Raw genomic sequence first — 25,137 nt, 5'->3', positions numbered from 1 at the left:
AATTTCTGTTTGGAGCCATTTACCAGATTCCAATGCAAGGAGGGGAAATACAGAGTTTATGGGCCTTGTAGAACTGGGGAGATAAAGATCAGAGTTCAAGGAAGCTGCAGCACCTGAAATCTGCAGTGCAGAGTATCTGAGAGAGGGGAGCTATACCAAAAAAGAGGTCCAGGAATCTTAGAAGGAGTCTGTTTGTGTCTTTGACTCTAAACAACATATTCATAATGTGAAACCCTTTGGGCCAGGCAAAGAATAACCAGGGAAAGAATAGTTAACAGGGACCTGTTAGATGAAAAACTATCAAAATTCTCACAGGATTGGAAGATGCAAGGTCTGAACAACCACAGTGGTGAGAACTCATTCAACTCCCAAGGAATTCCATGTCTTAAGAACAGAGCTGTACTAGAGCTAGAAAGCCCCAGAAAAACCATCCTATCAGATTGCAAGGGAAACAGAAAACACACAATTGTATTTGGAGATTTTAACTCTTCTCTTTTAGTAATTAATAGAACAAGTAAAGAGAAAAATCAGTAAATACATAGAAGTCTTAAACAACACTATCAACCAATATGACCTAATTAATATTTATAAAACATAGCCAATCACTACAGAAGGCATATTATTTTTAAGATTACATTGATTAAGACAAACTGGGTCATATAACAAGTCTAAACAAGCCTAAAGCGTTGAAATGAAACCCAACACATACATAATTAAGTTAAATCTAAATGACAAAATCTGGAAAATCTTCAAATATTTAAAATTAAACATCAAACTTCTAATTAACATAAAGGTCAAAAAATTATAAGAGAAATTAGAAAACATTTTGAACTGAATGAAAATAAACCAGGAATACCAAAACATGTGAGCTGTAACTAAACCAGTGCTTAGAGAAAATTTTAGTGTTAAAAGCTTATATTAAAAAAGAAGATAAGGCCGGGCGAGGTGGCTCACGCCTGTAATCCTAGCACTCTGGGAGGCCGAGGTGGGCGGATTGCTCAAGGTCAGGAGTTCGAAACCAGCCTGAGCAAGAGTGAGACCCCGTCTCTACTATAAATAGAAAGAAATTAATTGGTCAACTAATATATATAGAGAGAAAAAATTAGCCGGGCATGGTGGCGCATGCCTGCAGTCCCAGCTACTCGGGAGGCTGAGGCAGGAGGATAGCTTGAGCCCAGGAGTTTGAGGTTGCTGTGAGCTAGGCTGACGCCATGGCACTCACTCTAGCCTGGGCAACAAAGTGAGACCCTGTCTCAAAAAAAAAAAAAAAGAAGATAAAATCAAAGATCTAAGCCTATATCTCACAGTGCTAGAATAAAAGCAAATTTAATCTCAAAGTGGAAGAATGAATATCGTAATAAAAATACAAGTAGGAATGAATGAAATAGAAAACAAAGAAGCAACAGAAAAAAATCTAAGAAACCAAAAACCTGGTTCTTTGAGAGGTAAATAAAATTGATAAAACACTAACTAGAATAAAAAAGATAAAAAAAAGAAAGCACAAATTGGCCATATCACAAATGTTTTATAGGCATTAAAATAAGACAATATTTTAAACAATTTTATGTCAATAAAATAGACAATTTAGATGAAATGGACAAATTCCTTAAAAGACCAAAACTGACATCCTAAGAAATTTTAAAAATTGGAATAGCCCCATATCTATTAAAGCTTGTCATACCCTAACTCCCTCTTCTTTGACCTGCTTTATGATACTGCAGCTGGGTCCTGTAAACACTTCTCTTGTGTCACATGGCACACTTAAGCTTTGTCAGTAAAAGTTACTGGAGGGACACTGCAGGAGAAAGGAGCTTGTGCTCCTTGTCCCCGTGTGCTTTTTCCTTCTTGCTCCTGTGGCATGTGTCTGCTAGCAGCCTTTGGGACACCCAGTGAAGCACCTTTTCCATTGAGAGCTGGGACAATTGGTGGCACTTACCCTCCAGGGAGTTTCACCAGCATGGCTGCAGGCAGTTTCCCAGAAAGTTACACCAGCACCACAAAGGGTAGCTTCTTAGTGAGTTTCAGCAGCACCCTAGGAGCTTTCCACTGAGTCTCAAACACACCCCAGAAAGCAGTTCCCTGTTTGCCAGCCCCCAGCAAACTCTATGCCATTCCAATTTCACAAGATACTGTCTTCAATGAGATCTAAGTCTCAGCCTTATGAGGAAGACTTCCTTCCAAGTTTGCTCCTTCCTTGGGTATTTTGTTCCCTCCTAGGAAGTGACTTATCTCTGTATTTGCTATATTCTTTAGAGTTCTCTTTACCCCTCAGTAGTTAATCCTCTGTTACTAGTTAATAATTCTTCATATTAAGTTTTTACTGGTGTGGTTTCTGTCTCCTGATTGGACCCTGATTGATAGGGCTGATAAATTCTATCTCAGATTTAAGAATCCCACAGTCTTGTTCAGAAAATAAAGGAGAAGGGAACATTTCCCAACTGATTTTATGAGGTATCGCCCTGTTAACAAAACCAGGCAAAGACATTGCAAGAAAATTAAACTAGATCAATATTCCGCATAAGCAAAGACACAAATATCCTTAGCCAAATATTGGCAAATCAAATCCACCAACATATAAACAGAGTAATAAACCCCACTTGATAATGACATATCTCAGGAATGTAAACTTGCTTTAATACTTAAAAATCAAACAATGTGATATATTACATTAACAGAATACCAGAGAAAAATCATATAACTATCTCATTAGCTATAAAAAAAATTAACAAATTTGACACTTATTCATAATATTTATCTCAGCAAGCTGGAAATAGAAAAAATTTTCCCTAGATGAAGGGAATCTATCTAAATAAACAAATCTCTAAAACTAACATTACACTTAATGGTAAGAGAAACTCTTCCTAAGAGGAGGAAAAGGGCAAGGACATCTGCTCTTACCACTTCTCAACATTATACTTGAAGCCCCAGCCAGTGCAATAAGGCAACAACAACACCAGAAATAAAGTAACATATTGGGAAGGAAGAAATAAAACAGTCTATATTCACAGATGTCACAACTGTATATGCAGAAAATCCTAAAGAATTTACCAAAAAAAAAGAAGTTGGAACTAATAAGTAAATTTAGCAAGGCAGCAGGTTTATTAAAAAATAAACAAAATCAACTGTATTTCTAGTATGAGCAACAAGTAAATGAAAAGGAAAAGGAAAAAAACACCATTTATCATAGAATCAAAAACAAAATACTTAAGGATAAATTTATCAAATTATGTTCAAGATTTGTACACTCTAGAAACTGCTGTGGTCTGCAGAAACTGCTAAGAGACAATACAGAAGCCTAAATACATGCATGAAGAGGTATAACTGCTCATGGATCGAAAGGTTCCTATTAGTCAGATAACAGTTCTCCCCAGATTTATCTGTAATTTAAATGAAATCACAATCAAAATTCCATCAGGCTCTTTGTAGAACATAATTTACAAAACATTGATTTAAAAAAAAAAACCAACCTTGTATCTAGAATATGTAAAGAGCTCTCACACTTTAATGAAAAGACAACTTTTAAAATGAGCATTTTAAATAGACATTTCATAAAACAAAATATATGAATGCCCAATAAACTCATGACAAGACACACAATAGCATTAGTCATCAGAGAAATGCACCTACTATTCACCCACAATTAAGAGTTAAAATTAGTGGGGAAATGGGCATTTATTGAAACCTTAAAATCTGTACCCCCATAATATACCAAAATAAAAAAAAATAATTAAATAAAAAAAAAAAAAAAGAGTTAAAATTAGAAAGAATGACAACATGAAACACTGACAAGAATGTAGAGTAATCGGAACTCTCAAATATTGTTGAAGGGAGTATGAAATCATACAATCATTTTGGAAAACTTTTTGGTGGTTTCTTAAGTTAAACATACTTAACATAAGACCCAGCAATTTCACTCCTCAGTATTTATCCAGAAGAAAAAAAAACACATTTAATACAAAGATTTGTTGTAAATGTAGGTAGTTTTATTTTTAATATTGGAAAGTGGAGGAAAAAACAAATTGCGGTATATTCACGTAATGAACTATTCTTCAGAAATAAGAAAGAGCAAACCACTGATAAACACAACATGGACAAATCTCAAAAGTATTACACTGACTGAAAGAAATCATTCACAAGAGTACATAGTATATGATGCCACTTTTATGATGTTCTGGAATAAAGAAAACTAATCAATAGTGATAGAAATCATATCAATGGTTGCCTGAGATTGGGAGTGAGAGGAATTGACTGCACACGTATACAAGAGAACTTCCTGGGGTGAGGGAAATATTCAATAGTGTGATTAGAGTGTTGGTTACACGGGTATATCCATTGATAAAAATTCACTAAATTGTATACTTAAAATAGGAACATTTCAGCATATATAAATTACATTAATACCTCTATAATAATTTAAAGAATACTTAAAATATGAACTGAAAATCACAGACTCGGTTTTAATTTTAAAATTTTCTCTGTAATCTGATTTATTCTAGTAATTAGTCTCTTATCTTCAAAAGTAATGTGAAACTTCATTGTAACTAAGCCTATGTTAGACCCTTACCAATTCCTATATAGAATTAGTTTAATGAATAATTATTTCCTTACAAAGAATTTCAGAATTTACTTTACCTCCATGAATAACTGATTTGCTTCTTAGAGCTACATTAATGCTTAGACATAAATCATACTTACATGAGAAAAGTGCTCACCCATATTTACATTAAATATAAAAAGTCCGACACATTTGGACTTTTAAAAAATAAGCTCATTTAACCATACAAAACATTAAATGATCCAATTCCGTGAGCTAGCAAAAGGCTAAGCGTTTTCCTTCCACACATGAGACAAAAGCGTTCACTGGCTGTTTTAGTCTGTTACCAGTGCCACCTGTGAGGCTAGACCACAAAAGGTACAGTGAAATAAGACACCGGAAACTGTTACAGCTTTGTCTCTAGACTCACTCACAGCATTGGCTTTATAGGTTTTTCTCCCTTCATCTGCCACCTGGGAGATCATTCACAGGGTTAGAAGGGTTATATGACTAAAAGTTGGAATCTAAAGAATTAAAGAATGCAAATAACCCAGTTAATCTGCTAATATTATTGCTGCAGAAATAGTTTTAGGGGTAGTTTATTAATGAGGCATTTTTAAAAAATCACCCCACTCACCATATTATGCAATTCAAAAGCATCATCTTAAAAAGGAAAAGAAAAAAAAATACTTTTTAGAGTATAAGGATAACATGTCATGTCGTAGTGGTCTTCAAAAAGCTACTTCCAGTGTCCTTCGGCTCCTATTATGGCAACATCATCTTCTGATGAGGACATTGGCTCACTGACGCACAAGGCCAGCATTCATAAACACATCTCGGTGACAGTCAAGTTACTGCCATCTGCATGATCACTTGCAAATAAGATGAAGACAGTGACCTCAGTATTAGCACCGAGGCTTCAACATCTGACCCACTCAAACCACTCCTATGGGTAGGAGTGACGTACAGTTTGAATGTTAGGGAACAACACACCAGGTAGTGTTACAGATTCGCCTGTTTTCCCTCTGGAATTAGTTCTAATAAAATCTTCTACAGGATCAAGCAAATATATAATTTTCTCCCTACTTACTCTTCATTATTTTTAGCCTCCAAAGGCTCTTATATTGGCCCATCAAAACAAGAATTGGCTTTGAACCAAAATCAAAAAGAAAGGAAGAAAATCCAAACAGTGTTCTAAGATGTGCTGCAACTATTAGTGTGCGGCGTCCACATGAAAGTTGTCAAACTGCGCAAATTCAAAGGAGTAAGTTCCAATAGCAGCCCAGCCATTCTTCGGGAAATTCACAGGGATGTCTGTCCACAGGAACTTGCCATTCAACATACCAGAGGCTAAACGACCCTGGAGTAGAGAGAAACACACACCCTTTGAAAACATGCGGAGATGAGCCTCTGAAGTCTGTTTCTTAATAATACGTGGCCCACCTATTTAGTAGAGCAAATCTCCTTCTTACTCAAGACTTACCACAGCAAAACACAATTCTGTTAAGTTTGAGCAAAAATTTAAAATATAGAAAAAGTTTTCTGGGAGGAAATTCTTACCTTCCTATCTAAATAGTCGGCAAGGTACAAGGAATACCTCAATTCCTTGTGTGCCACCAAAATGTAAAACTGACAAAAAACAAAACTTTTCATAACATTATTATAAAGTTTTAGATAAAAGTCCATTAAAATAAAAAAACGTTTTTTATTTAAAGTAGTTGGATGTGTAGGTGTTGTGGCTAACAGCCACCGGCTCTTCAGATAGGAGGACAGTGCTGGTGACAAAATACCTGCCTCTAACTCACTGTTTACCTAAAGTCTTCATTAACGAGCTTTTGCCCAGCCAGAAGATAGTAACTACCGTAGCGTTAGTGTTTTGTTCCCATGTACAGAATATCACTTCAAAACCATATGAAGCTCCTACATTTAATTTGGGAAAACAGTAGCCATCAGTTAAATTGATGATGGGGCCAAGGGTGAGGGGTGGAAGAAGGAAAGTATCCGTAAGGTGTGACTTATTGGTCACTGAGAGAGAAAGAAAAAATTATGTCTTCCTCAGAAGGCTGCCATGATGTTGTCCTTCTCTTTAGCTCCGTGTGCCTGGCACACAGTAAGCAAAAAATATAAGTTCTAATTATCATTATTATAGCACATTTATGAGCATATATTCACACCATAGCAATTATAGCTAAAAATTTAAAACTAGCTACTCTCAAAAGGTGAAGAGCTCAAGATTCAAAGCACTTGAGCTTGAATCATAGGCCAAGAACCAAAATAAATCACTATTTAAGTCGTAGAACTATAATGTAATGGACTTAACTTATTAGTTCTTTTATTTTATACAGGGAGACACTGAGGCTTAACAAGATTAAAATTCAAAGTCACAGATTTACCACAGAGCCGGAATTTCCATCCAAGTCACCTTAACTCCAAATTACAGAGCCATGTTCCTATTACTACATACTTGCACGGCTATCTTCGGGACTAAAAGTGCTTACTGAACATCTTCTGCAGCTACGGAATAGTGAATATTAACTCTAAGCCAAGGGACTCACATGCACAAATCATGCCATGCAAAGAACCTACATAACAGCACCTCATCTCCTCCTCCCCCCATTTAATACCCAGGCTTCAGCCACCCTGGCCTCCTGGCTGTCCTCACACATGACCAGCCATGCCTGCCTTTGGCACCAGTTGTGCAGTCTGCTCACACTGTTCTTCCCATCACTCAGGTGTGAGCTCAAATATCACCAGTTCAGCGAGGTCTTCTCTGATCTCCCTGGTTAGAGAATCATTACCCCAAATTTTTCTTCAGAATTATTTATGTATGTATTTACAAATTTATTGTCTTAGAACAGAGGTAATCAAACTATGACCCACAGGCCAGCCACCTATTTTTGTAAATAAAATTTTACTGGAACACAGCCACATCCATTCATTTACCTACTGTCTATGGCTGTCAACTCTCGCACTACAGAGTTGAGTAGTTGCAGCAGACTCTAAAGTATTTACTATCTGGCCCTTTAGAACATATGCTCTAAGAGAGCAGGAATCTTGTCTGTCTTGTCCCTAGCACTTAAGAAAGTATATATGATAGGGGCTTAATAAAAGAACGAAACATATTTAACCCTAAAAACAACCTCACAGAAGCCATCTCCATTTTACAGATAAAGAAACAGACAAAGAGGTGAAATGACTTGCTGGAAGTGTATGTGTCAGCGAGGAAATATGAATACTGGGTCTGTCTGGTTTCAAACACTCCTACCTTAAGAATGAGAACTCCTAAGAACTTGATTCACTAAGTGCTTACCACAAATCAGGTACAGTACCAAACTTTCATATCTGTTATCTCACTGAATTTCCATAAGAAGGTCTGTCTTCCTGATGCCATCGATGGGAAAACTGAAGCTGAGCAATACAAAATACTTGCAAGTGGAACATCACAGACTTCAAAGTCTATTGTTCTAACCACCATGCAACAGAGCTGACATATGCTGAGAAGAATTCAACAAATGGCCAATGTTAAAATAATAAAATCCTCATATTAGCTGTAATTTGAAATATGGACAACATAAAAGATGTTGTTTTAATTTTTTTTTTCATTTGTGTGAAAATATTCATATGCCGAGTGCTGTTTAATACACTCGGAATTTAGGATGAACAAAAAGACAAGGTTCCAGCTCTTAGGGAGGTTACATTCCCACAGAAGGAGACACACAAACACATACAAACACATATACACTAAATTGAAGCTCAGGGATAAGTGGCTTGTGGAGAATTACAACAGGTTGATGTGACAATGGGTGCTGAGAGACCACTTTAGATTGGCTAGCTGGAGAAAGACTCAACTCTCAGAGTATGTGGCATAAAGCTGAGATGCAAGAGAGAAGTAGAACGCTCAAAACTGATGGAACAGAAAATAATGGGGGTGGGGTGGAGTGGGTGCAATCCAGCAAAATCCCTATCTAACCTGGTGGCAAGACAAGAGCCAATTTCTGAAAGTAATAAATCACACTGTATTAAAGGCATACCAGAAGAAACACCTAAAATAGTTAAGGGTGGCTGTGTCAGAGATACAGAACACAGAGTTGGGGTGAGGAGGAAGGAATAAGAGGTGAGGCAGGAGGCAGCTGTTTTCAATAGCCCTTTTGATTTTTAACCATATAGGCAAACTATCTTTAAAAAGGTAAGGAAATGTATTTTTTAAATCTCATTCACAATTTCAAAGAATTCATGAAGTTATTAAAAACAAGCCTAACCAGATATGTGCAAAAAGTACAAAAATAAGTTGAAGGACATACTGGGAGATCTTAATGAATGGTGAGATACAGCATGTTCTTGTTCCCATGTTCTTGCACAAAGAAACATAGTAGCATTTAAAAAGTTATTTTCCCCAAATTGATATGTAATTTGATATAATACCAGCAGCAATTTTCACAGAATTGAAAAACTGTTTTAAAAATTCAAATAGCAGAGTAAATATACCAGAACAGCAAAGATAATTTTGAAAAAGAAACAATGAGGGAGTTACTCCATCAGGTATATCCATTCATCCACCAAGGATTCTTTGAGCTCTTGCTCTGCCAGTGTGCCAGGCCCTTTTCCAGCTGCTGGAGAGCTAGCAGGGAATAAAAAGGGGAGAGGCCTGTCACTAAAGGAGCCATGTGCTAGTGAAGGGAGTAGGACAAACACATAAGAAATCAGTAGAATATGTGTGATGTCAAGTGGGGATAAAAGCTTTAGAGAAAAATTAAGCAACAGAAGGGGTACAGAGAGTGAGATGGGGCACTATTTTATATCAGGTGGCCAGGAAAGAACTGTGAAGGAAGTGAGGGAGTAAGCCACATAATCAAAGCATTTAGAAAGCTAACACAATTTAAAGTGTAATTTTGGATAATAGACAAACAGCAATATGAAAAACAGAAAAGTTCAGAAACAAGCCTATACACATGTGCTGATTTGTTACATCAAAAAGCTAGCCTTTAAATTATGGGCAAAAGACAGACCATGTAATAAATGATGATGGTTATCAATTTGTTTCTTTTTTTTTTAAATTATACTGGATGCTTCCCCTTACAATTCACAAATTCCAGATGCATTAAAACCTTAAACATAAAAATAAATCCTAGGCTGTGTTTAGTTTTGGGAAAAATTGTCCCTAACCATTAGAAAGGGGAAGGCCTTCTAAAAACACAAACATAAAAACAATGGGAAAAAAAGGTGAAATACTTGACAGTATCAAAATTTAAAAATCTATTAATCAAAGGTATCACAGCAAAATTAAAATACACATCAAAGAAGAAAATACCTGTAACATATATAATACACAATGGGTTACTACCCAGAATATATATAATAAATTCATATAAATCCATCAGAAAAAGACAACACCACATAAGAATGAAGAAAGAATTTGAACAGGCAACTTCAAAGAAAATAAAAACAGACAATAAACATCAGATGTCCAATCTCCATAATTACCAAGGAAATACAAATCATATTAGTTTGAAAAAAATCTTTAAAATTTATAATATCAAATATGATTACAATTGCTATAAAAATTTGTACAGTTTGGCTAGCAATATGGTAATATCTGTTAAAATTTCAAATGCAGTCCCATTTATTTTTGTTGCTGCTGTAATTGCCACTGAGGTCTTAGTAATAAATTCTTTGCCTAGGTGGATATCTAGAAGAGTTTTTCCTATATTTTCTTCTGGAATTCTTATGGTTCCATGCCTACAGTTAAGTCTTTCATCTATCTTGAATTAACTTTTGTGAGTGGTAACAGAAATAGATCTTACTTCATTCTTCTGTATGTGGCTATCCAATTTTCTCAGCACCATTTATTGATAGAGCTTCTTTTCCCCCAGTGTATATTGTTGTCTGTTTTGTCAAAGATCAGTTGGCTGTATGTGGATGGTTTTATAACTGGGTTCTTTGTTTTGTTCCTTTCATCTATGTCTGTATTTTTGTGCCAATACGATGCTGTTTTGGTTACTATAGCCTTCTAGTATACTTTGGTAATGTGATGTCTCCAGATTTGTTCTCTTTGCTTAAGATTGTTTTGGCTATTCAGGCTCTTTTCTGTTTCCAAAAAAGGTGTAGAATTATTTTTGCTATATCTGTGGAATATGACATTGATATTTTGATGGGGATTGCACTGAATCTGTAAGTCACTTTGGGTAATACGGACATTTTAACAATATTGATTCTATTGATCCATGAGCCTGATATGTTTTTTCCATTTGTCTGTGTCATCTGCAATTTCTTTCCTCAGTGTTTCATAGTTCTCTTTGTGGAGATCTTTCACCTCCTTGGCTAAGTATATTCCAAGGTATTTTATTTTCTTTGTAGCTATTGTGAATGGCATTGAATTTTTGATTTGCCTGTCAGCTTGACTGCTATTGGTATATAGAAATGCTACTGATTTGTGTACATTGATTTTTGCAACCTGAGATTTTGATGAATTTATTTATCAATTCCAGGAGTCTCCTCATGGAGTGTCTTTGAGGTTTTCTAGATATAAGATCAAATCATCAGCAAAAACAGACAGTTTGGCTCCTCTTTCCTGATTTGGACACCCTTTATATCTTTCTCTTGCCTGATTTTTCTGCCTAGGACCTCGAGCACTATGTTGAATCGAAGTGGTGATAACGGGTACCCTTGTCTTGTTCCAGTTCTTGGGGGGAATAACTTTTCCCCATTCAGTATGATATTGGCTATGGTTTTGTCATTTATGGCTTTCATAATTTTGAGTAATGATCCTTATGCCTAATTTGTTAAGGGTTTTTATCATGAAAGGGTGATGGATTTTGTTGAATGCTTTTTCTGTATCTATAAAGATGATCATACGGTCTTTGTTTTTGCTTCTGTTTATGTGGTGAACCACAATTATTGATTCATGTATGTTGAACCATCCTTGCATCCCTGGGATGAAGCCCATTTGGTCATGGTGGAATATTTTTTTAACATGCTGCTGAAATCAGTTTGCTAGTATTTTAATGAGCATTCTTGCATCTATCTTCACAGTTCATGTCTTTTACTCACTTTTCAATGGGGTCATTGGGTTTTTTATTGATTTGCTTGAGTTCTCTGTAGATTATGGTTATTAGTTCATTATAGGAGATATAGCTTGTGAATATTTTCTCCCATTCTGCAGGTTGTCTATGTGCTCTGTTGATTGTTTCCTTAGCTTGTGGATTTAATCAACTCCTGAACAGACCAATAATGAACAGCAAGATTAAAGCAGTAATAAAAAATCTTCCAACAAAAAAAAAGTCCCAGGCCAGATGGATTCACAGCCAAATTGTACCAGACCTACAAAGAATAGCTGATACCCATACTGCAGAAATTATTCCATAACATCAAGAAGGGACTCCTTCCCAACTCATTCAATGGAGCCAATATCACCTTGATACCAAAGCCAGGAAAGGACACAACAAAAAAAAGAAAACTACAGACTACATATCCCAGAAGCTTTTCAAAAGTAGACAGACAAATGGCCAATAAACATATGAAAAAACGCTCAATGTCCCTAATCATCAGGGAAATGCAAATTAAAACCACAATGAGATCTCACCTTACCCCTGTTAGAATGGCTTTTATTAAAAAGTCTAAAAACAACAGATGCTGGCATGGATGCAGAGAGAAAGGAATACTTATACACTGTTGGTGGGACTGCAAATTAGTACATCCTCTATGGAAAACAGTATGGAGATTCCTCAAAGAACTAAAAGTAGTCCTATCATTCAATCCAGCAATCTCACTACTGGGTATCTACCCAACAGAAAAGAAGTCATTTTATCAAAAAGACACCTGCATTCTAATGTTTAGTCCAGCACAGTTCATAATTGCAAAGATGTGGAATCAACCTAAGTGCCCATCAATTCATGAGTGAATTAACAAAATGTGGTATATGTATACCATGGAGTACTACTACTCAGCCATAAAAAATGGTGAATTAATGCCTTTTGCAACAATTTAGATGCAACTGGAAACCATCATCCTAAGTGAAGTATCTAAAGAATGGAAAAACAAATCCTACATATATTTGCTATTAAATTGGAACTAACTGATAAGCGCATGTGTGCATAAAGGTAAGTAAAACTCTGTGAGAATCAAGCAGGAGAGGAAGAGGGTGAATGGAATGGGTGAAAATTTATCTAACAGGTATAACCAACACTATTTGGGAGATGGGCACACTGATAGCCATGACTCAAGCATTATAAAATCAATCCATGCAATGAAAAACATTTATATCCCCTTAATATTTTTAGATAAAAATATTAAATCAACATCAATTAGAATAGCTTAACTATTGAAAAAAAATAAAAAATAAAATACAATTCCACTTCTAAATATCTGCCTAAACAAACAACCTTATGTGCACCCTAGGAAGCATGCTTAGGATCTCTTCCCTTTATGAACAAGTAAACTCAGCCCTTACTGCCTCAGTTCATGGTAAAAGGGAAGAATTGGGAATAAAGTTATGCCCATTAACTGTGGTATTAACCATACCACACTAATAAATTACATTACATCCAAACTAGGTCTTCAACACATATTGTTAATACTTAAATAATCAGTACTATTATTTTTAGTGATTGAGTGGGAAGAAAGAAGAATTGTTTAAAAGTTACTTGAAGCCCACTTTTAATTTCTAGTGTAACCTAAAAAAAATTATGAGAGGACTATCTTGGGAGAGAGCAGCATATTATACAAAAGAATTTCCCTACACAGCATCCCTTGGAAGCTCTGTCAATCAGTAATTCATGATCAACCAGTGATTTTGATGAATATTTTTAGATTTCCATATACTAAGATTAATCTGGTATCTTCTCTAACAAAAATATTCATGGAAACCAACATCTAAGAAACTGCTTACAGTTGAAAACCAAATCATTCTTAGCCAGCAAAAACAAATTTATGACTTTGCTTACACCTAAAAGCTCAAATAATAGTGTTGGTTCAAGCAAGTTTTAAAAAAAATAGTTCAACTATTGACTTTACCAATTACTCCTCAATTTAAAAACAAAACCAAAATTTTTAAAAATAGTAGTCTTATAAAGTCAACACTGATGGTTTTCATGTGGGTTACCCTGACACACATAATCATCCTAGGGATGGGAGGTTTACTGGTACGATGGCAGATTCTCCCCTTCATTTTATAAGAGAAAGTTCTACAAAGGTACAAGAAAAGCACATTTTTACCTCCAGACATTATGACTGTAATACTTACCTTAATAGTTAACGTGAGAGTATACCATTTTTTTGCTGTCACTTCAACACGTCCTAAAGCATATATGATCCATCCTGCTGTAATACAAAAAGATCATCCGAATTGATATATTTTTAAAATCTCAATTGCAGAATCATATAATTCAGTGGAGGTTCTCAGGTGGCATATATATGTAGTAAAGTCAGCTTTAGTAAAGAACTGTATCCCTTCATTCCCAGATCTACAACTGATTTAAGCCAAAACATCATTCATTTAGCCATGCATTTAATTACTTGAGCCATACTGTATATGAGCTCACAACAGAACCAGTGAAATAAACTTAAAAACCAATGACAGTATAATGTGTTAGCATCTACAGTTCAGCTATGTGTTTATATCTGATTGGATTGAATACGGAGGATAAGAGGGAGGAGTCAAAGACTACCATAAGATTTCCAGCCAGTCTAACTGGTTACATGCCAAAAGAATTAAGTTAGAATTAGAAGAAGAAAATAATAAGTTAATTTTTAGATTTACTAAGAGAAACCCAGGATAAGATGTTAAGTAGGCAGTTTAAAACACAGAACAGTGGGGACTACGATACAGATTTAAATTCCTAGTTCCAATTCTGCCACTAACTAGCTTTGAGACATCAAGCAAATCAATTAACCTCTCTGGCTCTCTGTTTGGCATTGTGAAAGCAGAGATGGGCCATATCTAGATTGATAATGCTATAAATACACAATTCCTACTCTAATGTCCTCACTACCTGCTCCCTCTTTAATTTTTATTTTATTTATAGAGCCAAGAAAAGGGCAGCAAATGATAAAAGGGAGATGTTTTATTAATGCAAAAGTCAAGAGACTGAGAATCAAGAAGAGGCACCACCAATAACACCTAGTTTCAATGGGGTGGCACATCCCAAAACCAAAGTGAACTGGATATAGTTCAACTTGAACATATTCTAAGCACCTACTCTGGATAAAATACTGTTCTACCAAACACAAGAGCTGTTCAGATGAATGAGAAAAGTCAAGCTGTTTTCAAATATGAACTAAATTAGGAAATAAGATTTCTCCATTTTAAGCAGATCAATCCCACTCTTGATATTTCCATAAGCATAACAGCAACATTCTTACAGTCCTGCTTTTATTTAAAGTGCTTCCTGAGCATTTTCTCCCTAGCACCACCACCTCACCCCAGTCTATGTAAATCCTACCCTCACAGCCCAGCTCAACTCTACCACACCCTAAAAAGCTTGTACATTTCCCTTTTCCGTATGAATTACATAACTCTCTATATTTTGAATTGTTTGGTATTTGCTCACATATGTTGAATTTCTTCCCAATTAGATGCCCAGGCATCTTCAGGTAGAACTCTTTTATTGCTCCCACAAATAACAAGCATATGCTCAAAGTAACATAATCACACAGTAAGTCACGTGCTGTAAAAATATCACTTACCGAGATCACCTGTAACTCTGTAAGAGCCATTTGCAAAAATCCAAAAGAAAATTCCTCTGGCACTTCTAATCCAAATACCACCTTTATTTACTCTTCCTGCAATGAACACACCTCCCGTGTCAGGGGTCTCTATGTAAACGTCACACATTATAGTCAAATTGGTCCTGCAGAATGAAATGGTTGATGAGTACTCTTAAATTATGCCATTCCTAACATAACACAGATATGTCATTTCATAGCACATGCTTTCAAACTTCTAACTGAGGCTCCAGTGTGATTTCTTAAGTCAGAGGCTGTAGCAGGAATGGCCTTCAAGAATTTTCACTGATGACAGTTTTAAGTTTTACATGATTTAAATCAAGTCATCTTTTTACCTCTTTTAATGGGTTACTGGACAATAATATTTACTGTTTTCAGTTTCTTAAGGAAATATTTTTTCTCTGTAATAAAAACAACTTCTCATCTTAAGAATATAATATTGAAAAAAACAACTTTGTTCTATGAACACATAAAAGGTATTAATAAAATCTGCCACACAATTCTGAAGAAAAAGGTTTATTCACATTTTCACGAACAAAGAAGCAATGAAGGCAATGCTAGGCATCTTTGGAAGAACATAAGCTACTTCAGGGCCAATGTTTACATTTAAATCTAACAAGACTTAAAAACTCCAGAACAAAGGTCTAAAATTATTTCTCTGAAAAGAGAATCAACCCAAAAAGAAAGCCTGCACATAGCCAATTAATACGACAAGCAATTTGTGTAAAGTAAGACTAACAAAACCAAGAACTCTAATTTTGGAAGTGGTGTGGAAGGGAAATTGGATCTAGAATTAAGCAGTTTCTATATTTCTCAGAGTTTCTTATTAGTGAATTTCACACTGAAATTTTACTACGTAGAGGAAATTATAAAAAAGAAACACCTACAACAGGTAAATCAGGATGCTCCACATTTAATTATCTAATCAGAGCTGGACTGCTTTACAGGAAGATCAAATGCTAACTAAAGTCCAGTCTCTCTCGTATGTTCTCTGACACTGGAGGAAGCTTTTCTGTGTAGCGCAGCAGCAGAAGTTTAGAAGTGCTATAGGTTACTGTCTACACCATAAAATTATTCTGTATAGAGTTGGAATGACAGAAGATCAAACTTTTTCTTTGTCTAAACATTACATCCCAGAATAAATGATTCTTGCATCAAAACTTGCCAGGGAATTTTATAGATAATGAATAAAACAGAATGAAAGTATGGGTTACTCTTCCACAGCCACCATTTCTATGTCATGCTGATAGAACAAAACCCAGCCAATATATTAAGCAAATTTGATCAAGGGGAGAGTTCAGCTATGTGCAAGGAAAGGTAATTATCATCAGATCCCAACCAAAGTTTACTAACAAGACTGAAAGCCTTAAGTAGCTTTAGTCTACCCTTTATTGTCAAGTTACTGTGCTGGTACTTAACTAAATCTGAGAGGAAATTCTACTGAAAAACACAATTCTAAGAACTGTTGGCACTGTGCACACATTGAGAGCTGATTTACCAGAAAAGCACTACGAATAAACTAAACTATCTTCCCTTTCTGACCCTTAGGAAGATGACACTGATTAAAATGAGGCTGTGAGGTGTCTTCAAATGAGCATGGGCTACAGAGCCAGACAGACCTGACTTCTAACCCTGGTTCTGCCACTTCCAAGTATGTGATCTTGGGTAAATCTTACTCCAAAGCCTCAGTTTCCCAATCTACAACATAGGGAGGATGATATCTTTATCTTCACCAGAAGGCAGTTGGGGGAAGTCCATAAAAGTGTCTAGTATTACCCAGTTTTCATTCCCTCCTTTCCCCAAAACAAGTGAACACAGCAGCCTAAGAACAGAAATGAATGTGGGATCTGTATGGATCTCTGAGCAGATCTGGTGGAACAGAGGATGGCATATTGGAAATATTGTGTTATTGGAAAATAACACATAAGAGATAAGGTATATACATACATAATGAGTGAGATGTGCACCATCTGGGGGATGGTCATGATGGAGACTCAGACTTTTGGGGGGAGGGGGGGAAATGGGCATTTATTGAAACCTTAAAATCTGTACCCCTATAATATGCCGAAATAAAAAAAAAAAAAGAGAGAGATAAGTGAGACCAAATCATAAAGGGTCTTGGAAGATAGGTACAGAGGAATAGGGCTGATTTTGGTAGCAGGAGAGAGACAATGCACAATCCTGAGCAGTAGAATAATATGATAAAAATAGGGCTTCAGAAAGATGAAAACAGTCCTTTCTTGACACACATCTTTGCTAATTGGGGTTCCTTTTCTTTCAGAATGTGTCACTGTCTCCCTCTCTCCAAACTGTCCTTCATCCTTCTCTTCCCTACCTCCTTCCCCACTGCAATAGATCCTAGTAAAGATTGAGTATGGCTATTTAAATAGTGTTAAATCTCCAAACATTTCAAGATTTTGGGGGTTAATCTTTGGATGACACTATTATCTCATTTTTCTACTACAATTAAGGGAGTGGAGTCCCACAAATATAAGAGAGTTTAAGTGTAGAAAGAGCCCTCTATAGTATTCATAGGCATGGGATATAGTGGTTGTCACAGAAAAGTTAAAGGTTTCCAATGGTGGCTGGCTTCCAAACTGGTGATCAAAATAATGAGCCCTACAACGTGGATGCTTAAATCCAGCCACCTGTCTTACAATAAGACCATTAGTCATAAATGAGGAAGTCACAGACTCCAAGCCACAATTAAAAAATCCAGGGAGTGTCCACCTCAGAGACAACAGGGGTAAATACCACTTCTTTTGTGTAAAAAGGCAAGCCACCAAAGTCATCCTAAATTATGCAAGAATTCTTCACTGCACCTCAATAACTCTCCATGGTGCTCTAAGGGTTCGAGAGACTCTAGATAAATGAAAGTTTCTCGAGACATACGTCAGAGCTTAGGACTAGAAGCAGGATTTGTGACAGGGAGTAAGGCAGCACAAAAGGGATAGGCATTCTGCAGCATTCCACAGAGAGGCCGTTCAAGGCTTTTTTCAGAATTTGTTTCCCGTTCCTATCTAATTTCCAAGCTGGCTTGGCACTACCAGTTGCTATCTCTAAATCTGGAATGCTATGTGGGGTTTTTTCACAGTGGAATTATACTAGTTGTACAAAAAAAAAAAAAAAAATAGAAAAGAAATACCTAAAACAAATTTAATAAATTTAATAATGTCAGCACATTGACATTCCATAACTAAATTAAAGGAACAGGTGAAATTTTGGCTTGGCCATCATATTTTAAGTGAATAAGAAATACAACTTGATTTTTTACCAGATACTTAAAAACTTAAATTCACTACGCAAATAAAGCTAACTTGTTTTTCACTGAAGCCATCTGCTGTCACCTGGTAAATATTTTCTACAAAGACTAGGACAGTGGTGATCCAGCAGGTGGCAGCACGAGACCGACAAATCACCTCTTCCGCAAAACAAAAACAACATGCAAATCACTAAATCTACTTATAAATAAATATTAAATTATAATTGGGTCCAAAATCTTCAACTTTTATATTAAACTCAAACTGTTCCTGCCACTATGAAATAGGGGAAATCTGAGAGAAGGACACTGAGGCAGCAAAACAATTTGCAGCTTTGTGGTCATCATAATACTTAACAATTGCATGTCTATTAGGCTCATGAACAAGGAGGACCACTGAAAACTCTTCACTTCAAAATGTACCCAAGAATATTACCAGGTTATTTCAGCCAGATCTACACTGAAGACATCAACCTCACATACCATGTGTAATCTCCAATAATACTGATCGTGTTGGATGCGTCAGCAGCCCACGTGACGGGTCGTTGATTAAGAACTTGCCGGAGTGTGAAGCGATGCTCGCCAGTATCTTCGATATTCATAAAGTATTCAAATACACCAGTCTGATCAGCAAAATTTGGAGCTTCACTAAAATATGGGTAATCTATTTGGAACACAATAAATTCTCTGTTTAGTATCAAATCCTTACAGAATCTCTCCTCACTGATATTTTATGATACATTTTGAAACACTTTTGTGGGGGTTTTTTTGTTTTTTTTTTTTAGACTCTCGCTCTGTCACCTGGGCTAGAGTGCCATGGTGTCAGCCTAGCTCACAGCAACCTCAAACTCCTGGGCTCAACTGATCTTCTCGCCTCTGCCTCCTGCCTCCTGAGTAGCTGGGACTACAGGCATGCATGCCTGGCTAATTTTTTCTATATATTTTTAGTTGTCCAAATAGTTGTCTCTATTTTTAGTAGAGACGAGGTCTCACTTTTGCTCAGGCTGGTCTCGAACCCCTGAGCTCAAACAATTACATCTACCTCAGCCTCCCAGAGTGCTAGGATTACATGCATAAGCCACGATGTCCAGCCCTGAAGTTTTTTGTTGTTGTTGTTTTTTCCAGGAAATTATGAGAGTACAAACATTTGGTTACATTTTATATCTTTGCCTCTCCCTAGCAAGGGTTAGAGGCATGCCTTTCCCTTCTACAATGCTCACCAGTGTCCTTTAGTTGTGAGTTTACCCCCACCTCAACCCCCTAATCCCTGGAGAATATTACTACCATGTGAGCACCATAGTGTTAATCAGTCAGTACCAATTTGATGGCGAGTACATGTGGAGCCTATCCTTCCGATCTTGTGTTATCTCACTTCGGATAATGGGCTCAAGCACAATCCAGGAAAATAAGTAAATAATATTAATAATCAAAGTTTAGAGTTTAGGTCTAATGAGGAGATACTGATTTGAGTATCATCAATATTACATAACAAGATGATGGGTCTGACATATAGACTCTGAGTAACATTTAATCCAGGCATTCTGTGAAGAGGAAAGGTCACGATTAAGTCAGACCTAGGTTCAAAATCAGCTTACTCTGTCACCCTGGCAAGTTATTTAACTGCCTTGTATGTCCAGTTTCTTCATTTCTAGGTGGGTAAGAGGACAGGAGAATTAAATGAGAGAAGATAACATGTATGTAAGCCAGCACCTTAAAAGGGCTCAGTAAGGAACAGTTTTATTATTTCTAATATTTGTCAAGCAAAGTTCCAAATCACCGGTCACAATTATCCTCTGAAAGAACATTAGAAAGCCTTACTACATCAAATATAGAATCCAGAAATTTTCTTCTGCTTCTAAACTGCAACAAAAACCAGTTTGGGGCCTAAATTCTCAAATTATAATTGGGTCCAAAATCTTCAACTTTTATATTAAAATCAAACTGTTCCTGCCACTATGAAATTGGGGAAATCTGAGAGAAGGACACTGAGGCAACAAAACAATTTGCAGCTTTGTGGTCCTCAAGATACTTAACAATTGCACATTTATTAGCCTCATGAACAAGGAGGACCACTGAAAACTCCTCACTTCAAAATGTACTCAAGAATATTACCAGGTTATTTCAGCCAGATCTACACTTTTTAGTTTTACTAAATTAAAATTTAATTACAGTCTTACAATAACAAAGGCTATTGGAAAACAATTTTAGTCATATCTTACACATATTTTAACTTCCTGCTTTTCCAAGTGTTTATACATTCATTACCTCATTTGAGATATTTAAGAACCCTACCAAGTGATTCCGGAGCCTGGCTTATAATTTTTACCTTTAGTCTCTATTTTGTTTTATAGCCAATAAAATATTACACTTTAGATTGGAAGGTCTAGAATTGCCTCTTAGTCTTCAGGGTCACAACATATTAGTTTTGCTGCTGGCAAAAGTTCTCTAATCTCCTTAACTAGGCCATATCCCACACACATCCCTCACCTACTGAAGGCAAGAACAGTCGCATTTGCCAACAGTGAATTGTGAAACAGATTATGAAGACACACGTGTTTCACAATTTAATGGATTCATATAAGAGGCCAAAGAGTTGCAGGAAAACAAGCCACCACCAATCTCCCCTGAGGCTTACTATTGTCTATATCAGGTGTCCTCAAACAGGGCCACATGTCCCCCCCCCCCAGGACATTTATCTGGCCCGCCTAGTGTTTTTGCTGTAGCTACCTGTCCTGCTTAGCAGCCGATTCATCCCAGGTCCACAGTGCACACTCTCCAATGGTCTGAGGGACAGTAACCTGGGCCCCTGTTTAAAAAGTTTGAGGACCCCTTGTCTATACTATCCAAATAGTTGAGATCTGAGAGGACTCCAGTATCCAAAGGCCTTACATTGTAGTTAACTAGATAGATCATTTCCTGAGAAAGGAAGCTGAGACCCTGTGGCAGGGACCCAGAGAGGTCAAAGGAGTCTCCATCTTTGGTGAAACAAGCAGCTCTGTAGCCAACAGGAGGTTTAAGTCACTCTCTAGCAATGCCAGTTTTCTCCCTATTCCTCTCCTACAGCTTCAGATTTTAGGAGCAGATTATAGAGCCACCTGACCCTGTCTATGAGACCCATAATCCTATACACCACCATCAACAAATTTTGTTGCTTACTGAGTGACCTAGGACTATAACCACAATGACCATGTTTTCTAACTTTTTTCCAAATGGTTTTCTGAAATTACCTATAACCAAAAACTATTCTGACAACTTTAGGCCAGATCTTCCTAGAACACCAGGAGAGCTCTAATAAAAACAAAAAAACTCTCAGGCACGAGAGGGCATAAAATGAGCTGGATTATCCAACAATAACATAACCGCCCATAAGCATTCAGTTCACCCAGCACTGCAGAAAGACAGATATGAATGTGCCTTAAACTCCACACGATAGGAAGATTCTAATAATGGCTAAAGGGACAATAGCAAAGTTGCAAAGCTTGTTTCACCAAAAATAATTTAGAATTACAACTTTCATTCCGACGATGAGCTCTACATTTTTTCTGGCACTGAAAAATACAGGATCCTCAAACTGAGATTAACTCTGAAGTAATTTTAAAAATTAGGTCTCCTTTTACCACAAACAGATTTGAAGGCTAAATAAACCTGCTTTTGACAGCCACTTTATCATGCACCCAGTTTGACAGGTAGAAATAGACCCACTACTGCTGAAGATCTACACCAAGTTATGTTTTTGTGAAAAATACTTACCAACATTGAAATCATCCCGATAGGTACTCGGGAAGGGCCGGGACTTGGGGGGAAGTGGGTAGCTGCCTTTGAGACCTGTGGTGAGAGTGGTGATCGTGAACAGCTCATCCTCTTGCAATTCCAGGGTGAAAATGCCTCCACTGTCAAGCAGCTGAAAAAGAAGACACCACTGTATTAAAGGCTGGGTGCTATGGTTCTTCCCATCGGGGCAAAATAGCTTTTCAAAAAATAAGCTTAAAGAAAAACCCAACTCATTTCTGTTAGAACTTCCTAAACACTTGTGAAAGACACACCAATACCAAGGCCCTTGGAATCTTTTTTCTGAAGTATTTTAAAGTCTTTATAAAACTATACTTTATAGAAAGGATTTTTAAAGATTTATACTTCATGATAAAAAAGGACTAGATGATCCCCAAGTCTTTTTCTATTAGTCTGTTCTTTTCCATTACACTTTAAGCTCTTTAAAGCTCATGTATATTAAATACACACAACTAAGAGACCTGCTTATTTCTATATTAGACTTTACTAAGATAGAAAAATCCATAAAATCTCACTGTTGATTCAGCTGCTAATCACAGAAATTCTTTTATAATTAAGAAAGAAACATCCCGCTCATCATACGTTCAATATATATTTCAATTAGCTAGCTAGTTAGGTTTATATCACACTTATGATGTTGGTAACTTAATCTCTTCAAGCTACAATCTCACCTACAAAATGAGGAGAAAAATACACACTTAATAGTGCTGTTGTGAAGATTAAACCACATAATGTTTATAAAGTGCTTAACTCAGTGTGTGACCAATGGGAACACTTCCTCTATCTTAATTGTTCTGTGCTAAATGTAGACCTCTGAAGATACTGGGATCCTTCACAGAATCAATGGAGACATTATATTTATGCCCATTTTATGAAACTTGGAGCACTTTTTTTCTACTTTGAATTAAAGGAGCTACGATCTTTGTTTCAATAGAAAATAGATGGTCAGTTCTAAGAACTACCTGATGCTATATTCTGGTTCAGGAATAACCCCAAATGATTAGCATTGTTCCTATGAGCAAAATCAATGTTATTATGCTATTTCCAGCAATATGTTATAGAAAAAATAGAAACTGTTTTTTTAGAACTTAATATTCTATCATTGATAGTGACTAGTTGATTATCATAACATTAATAATTACCAAAAAAAGTAGCAGATTTGTGTCAATAAGGTGAAGTCATCGTGCTTTCTTGCACCATTCATTCTTTGAAACCCTTTCTGAGAGGCCACCATGAGAAGCTAAGAACTACAATAGGCATCTGGGATATAAAGATAAATAAGGCAGGGCCCCAATCCTCCAGGTGTCCCAGGTAGTAGGAAACCTGTCTAACTAGGTAAACACATAGTCACATAGGCTATGAGGTAAGACTGGTGGGAAAAGCTTCAGAGGAAGTGACACTTGAGCAGAATCTCCTAAGATGACAAAGATATGAGAAAAAGCCATTCCAGGAGAAGGAAAAAGCAAATGCAAAGTCACAGAGGTAAATGAACAGGCACAACATGCTTTGAAAAATGTAAGAAGTTTAATCTGTGAAGAGAGGCCAGTTCAGTAGGACATGCATTGAAGAAAAAAACAGTCTTCCACCTCATGAGGGGACATGATGAAGGTTGTGTGTTATCCTAAGGAATGTAAATTTCTAGGAAGAACCACTGAGGTGCTCTGAGCATGATGTTGACAAATATCAGACCTGCATTTGAGACATACCACTCTGGAAGCAGTGTGGTGGATGGCCTAGAGAGTCAGGCTGAGGACTAGAAAAGTAGGAGGTAGTTTCTGAAATTCAGAAAAGAGTTAATGGGGAACTGAAACAAGCAGTAGCAGTGAGAAAGGAGAATAAGCAATGAGTAAGAAAAACATGTGAATGACAGAACTGTCTATACTTGACCGATGGTGGAATATAGAGGATAAATGGGAAAGACAGAGTCTCAAATGAGACTTAAATTTCTGACTTGTGCAGCCAGGTGATGGCGGCACCATTTGCCAATACAAACTAAGTATCTAAGAATCAAATATGTCTACAATATACATACAAACTTCTGTACTGCTTTGAGGGGGATTTATATTTAAAAAAAACAACTATTGGGGATAACTTTATCTCCACTTTGCCTCAACCATAAGAAAATAAAGTTAAAAATTCTTAATTCATTAATCAAATTTCTTTTCCCTTTTACTGTTTTACTGTTGCAATGCCCAAAATATAGGAATTTATTTTAAAACTACCCATAGAGAATCCAGTTGCTTAAAAAGAAATCTTTCAGATGGGTTTCCAAGTTTGGTATACCACACCTGTAGCTCCTGTATTTCACTCTGGAAAGAAAAGACAAAAAAAAGCATGTTTGAATAATTCACCAAATCCTTTGAGGATTTCCAAAATCAGTACCAGCAAGAATAGCCAAAGACAATGTATACTCTATTTCTATTTACCAAAGACCCACCTCAAATTTTAAATACTAATGGTAACTATTTTGAAAATAGGAAAACACTGTTTGAGCAAATACTTTATTTTCTATAAACACTAAAGAATTTTGGCAAATATTTAAAAAGTCTTTGCTTCAAAAATACTTATTATTGTACCTATGTAAAAAGCTTAAGAATTCTCTGATATTAAAACACAATCCCTCTGCCATTAATAATCAAAAAGGACACTTTATTTTCTCAATTCAAATCTAACAATCAGTAGAAATAGCAAGAATCTGGTGACTTTAAAATTTTTTTTTTGGTATGGAGTACTGTTAAAGATCAGTGCTTGAAAGCTCCCTAGACCATACAATGCTTCCACTACCAAGAATAACTCTCTTCCCTGTGAGTGTTCCTCAAAGCCACAGAGAGCTTTA

The 25,137-nt window shown here is 36.3% G+C and overlaps 1 protein-coding gene across 5 annotated transcripts in view; it reads right to left on the bottom strand.

Moving 5' to 3' along the window:
* The window catches only part of GALC (galactosylceramidase), a 78,760-nt gene that overhangs the window by 23,636 nt on the left and 29,987 nt on the right, over positions 1 to 25,137 (bottom strand). For 3 of the 5 annotated variants that reach the window (XM_012774000.3, XM_076003805.1, XM_012774001.2), the window contains 6 exons: positions 24,524 to 24,610; positions 22,263 to 22,413; positions 18,996 to 19,176; positions 15,215 to 15,378; positions 13,773 to 13,849; positions 3,962 to 5,894 (listed from right to left, as the gene is read on the bottom strand). In XM_012774000.3, the coding sequence (XP_012629454.1) occupies positions 5,748 to 5,894; positions 13,773 to 13,849; positions 15,215 to 15,378; positions 18,996 to 19,176; positions 22,263 to 22,413; positions 24,524 to 24,610 (807 nt within the window). In that variant the 3' untranslated portion in view covers positions 3,962 to 5,747. Of the gene's footprint in view, positions 1 to 3,961; positions 5,895 to 13,772; positions 13,850 to 15,214; positions 15,379 to 18,995; positions 19,177 to 22,262; positions 22,414 to 24,523; positions 24,611 to 25,137 lie in introns of those variants that run through there. The other 2 variants (XR_012919689.1, XM_076003804.1) reach the window with 2 other exon arrangements.

Source organism: Microcebus murinus, chromosome 6 (assembly GCF_040939455.1).
Source record: "Microcebus murinus isolate Inina chromosome 6, M.murinus_Inina_mat1.0, whole genome shotgun sequence".
In the NCBI taxonomy this organism is placed as follows: Eukaryota; Metazoa; Chordata; class Mammalia; order Primates; family Cheirogaleidae; genus Microcebus; species Microcebus murinus.
Note: the sequence above shows the minus strand (reverse complement) of the source record. Positions and strands in the feature narration are given on the sequence as shown.